At 39.8% G+C, this 1,409-nt stretch overlaps 1 protein-coding gene across 1 annotated transcript; it reads right to left on the bottom strand.

Moving 5' to 3' along the window:
* Positions 1-692: 692 nt before the first annotated feature.
* On the bottom strand, positions 693-1,373 carry LOC132169682 (uncharacterized). Its single transcript, XM_059580677.1, has one exon. It carries the CDS (start codon positions 1,371-1,373, stop codon positions 693-695), a length of 681 nt encoding a protein of 226 aa, XP_059436660.1.
* Positions 1,374-1,409: the final 36 nt, after the last annotated feature.

Genomic DNA, 1,409 nt, shown 5'->3' with positions numbered 1-1,409 from the left:
AGGAATGTCAACCTATGTTTTTGAGTATTATATATGACTAGAACTTATGATTCCTTTTATAGGAGTATGAATTCGATAAATGCGCCTTAGCTATTTGAATCAACACTCATTCATTTTTTCTATGGACTTTAAAAGAAATTGTGGATTTTCAAATCTGGTAGTTTAAGTCGTTTCTTTACATCGAAACGCTTGAAAAATACTATATATTAAAAATGTGGCATGTTATAATGTTCTTACTCTCTATGTTGTAAATAGCAAAAAATTATCTTTTGGTTTTTGAAAATGAAGTGTCGGTACAAAAGTAAAGAATAAAGTCTTTTAGGAAGAAAATTCTTTCTAATTGTCTCAATAACAATGCCACGGTCTTAATAGGTGGCATAATTCAAAACGTTTCGATGTAAAGAAATAGCCTAAATTAAAATAAAATAAAAATCTACCCTGTCCTTTTCTCAAATATCTTTTTACCTTTGTATCACATTATTTTTTATTACTATTAAAACAAAAAATTCATAACAAAACTCTTTACTAAACGGGCTTTCCATAAGGCAATTAGTCATGGTTCCCAAGTCCCATACTCCACATAATTATAGACATCAAATAGAGATATATATATGTTCTTAATAAATTCGTAATTGACAATCAGAATTATATATAATTTTTCTAAACAAAATTCCTCATCAATTCATATCAAATCATTCACGGGCAGGCAACTTGAATCGACAGAGCGGGCAAAAATTATTCCTGTGCAGCCAATTCACGATGCAGTTTTGATCAAACAGGTGCATACATGGCATGCGAGCGGCTGCCGCGCCACCGATGAGCTCTTCCAAACAGATGCTACACGTCTCCCCCGTTCCTTGTTCAATCTCCACCTTCTCCAACGCTTCAATCGACGACTCACTCGCCGGAACCAACCCACAAACCCGGTCGTCGACGGCCAACCCCAAAACAAAATCGTCATCGACGAACTGCGTCACCTCAGCCGTCACACGCATCCTCAGAACCTTCCGACCCGCGTAGCGTTTCTGTCTCGCCATGTCATTCGCGCAACCCAAGATTCTTTGTATCATGAATTCTTGAATCCCCAAGGGAACGCCGACTTCAAAAAGCATGTCGGATACGGTTGCCGTGGACGTGGTTTGATGCAGAATAGCGTCGCGCTTCACCTTGAATGTTTTTCGGAATGCCTCGCTCTCGAGGTTATCAAAAAGCCGCAGATCGCTGGAATCGTCTTCAAGCATGGAGTGAGGGACGTAAGTATGTGAAGCTTCGATCTCGACGACGAAGTTCACGTCAGAGGAGGCATTGTCGTCGTCGTCTTCGGGCATTACAATATCTAGCGGCAGAGCGCTGCAATAGTTGTCAAACTCCATGTCGGCGGGAAAAGGAATTGAAGAAGCCGATGGAAT

The sequence above is a fragment of the Corylus avellana genome, chromosome ca2 (genome assembly GCF_901000735.1).
Source record: "Corylus avellana chromosome ca2, CavTom2PMs-1.0".
NCBI classification, from domain to species: Eukaryota; Viridiplantae; Streptophyta; class Magnoliopsida; order Fagales; family Betulaceae; genus Corylus; species Corylus avellana.
This window is presented reverse-complemented; position numbering and strand designations above follow the sequence as displayed.

Coding starts and splice junctions, on each gene's coding strand:
- LOC132169682 (XM_059580677.1), bottom strand. CDS start 1,373: ATGGAGTTTGACAACTATTGCAGCGCTCTGCCGCTAGATATTGTAATG.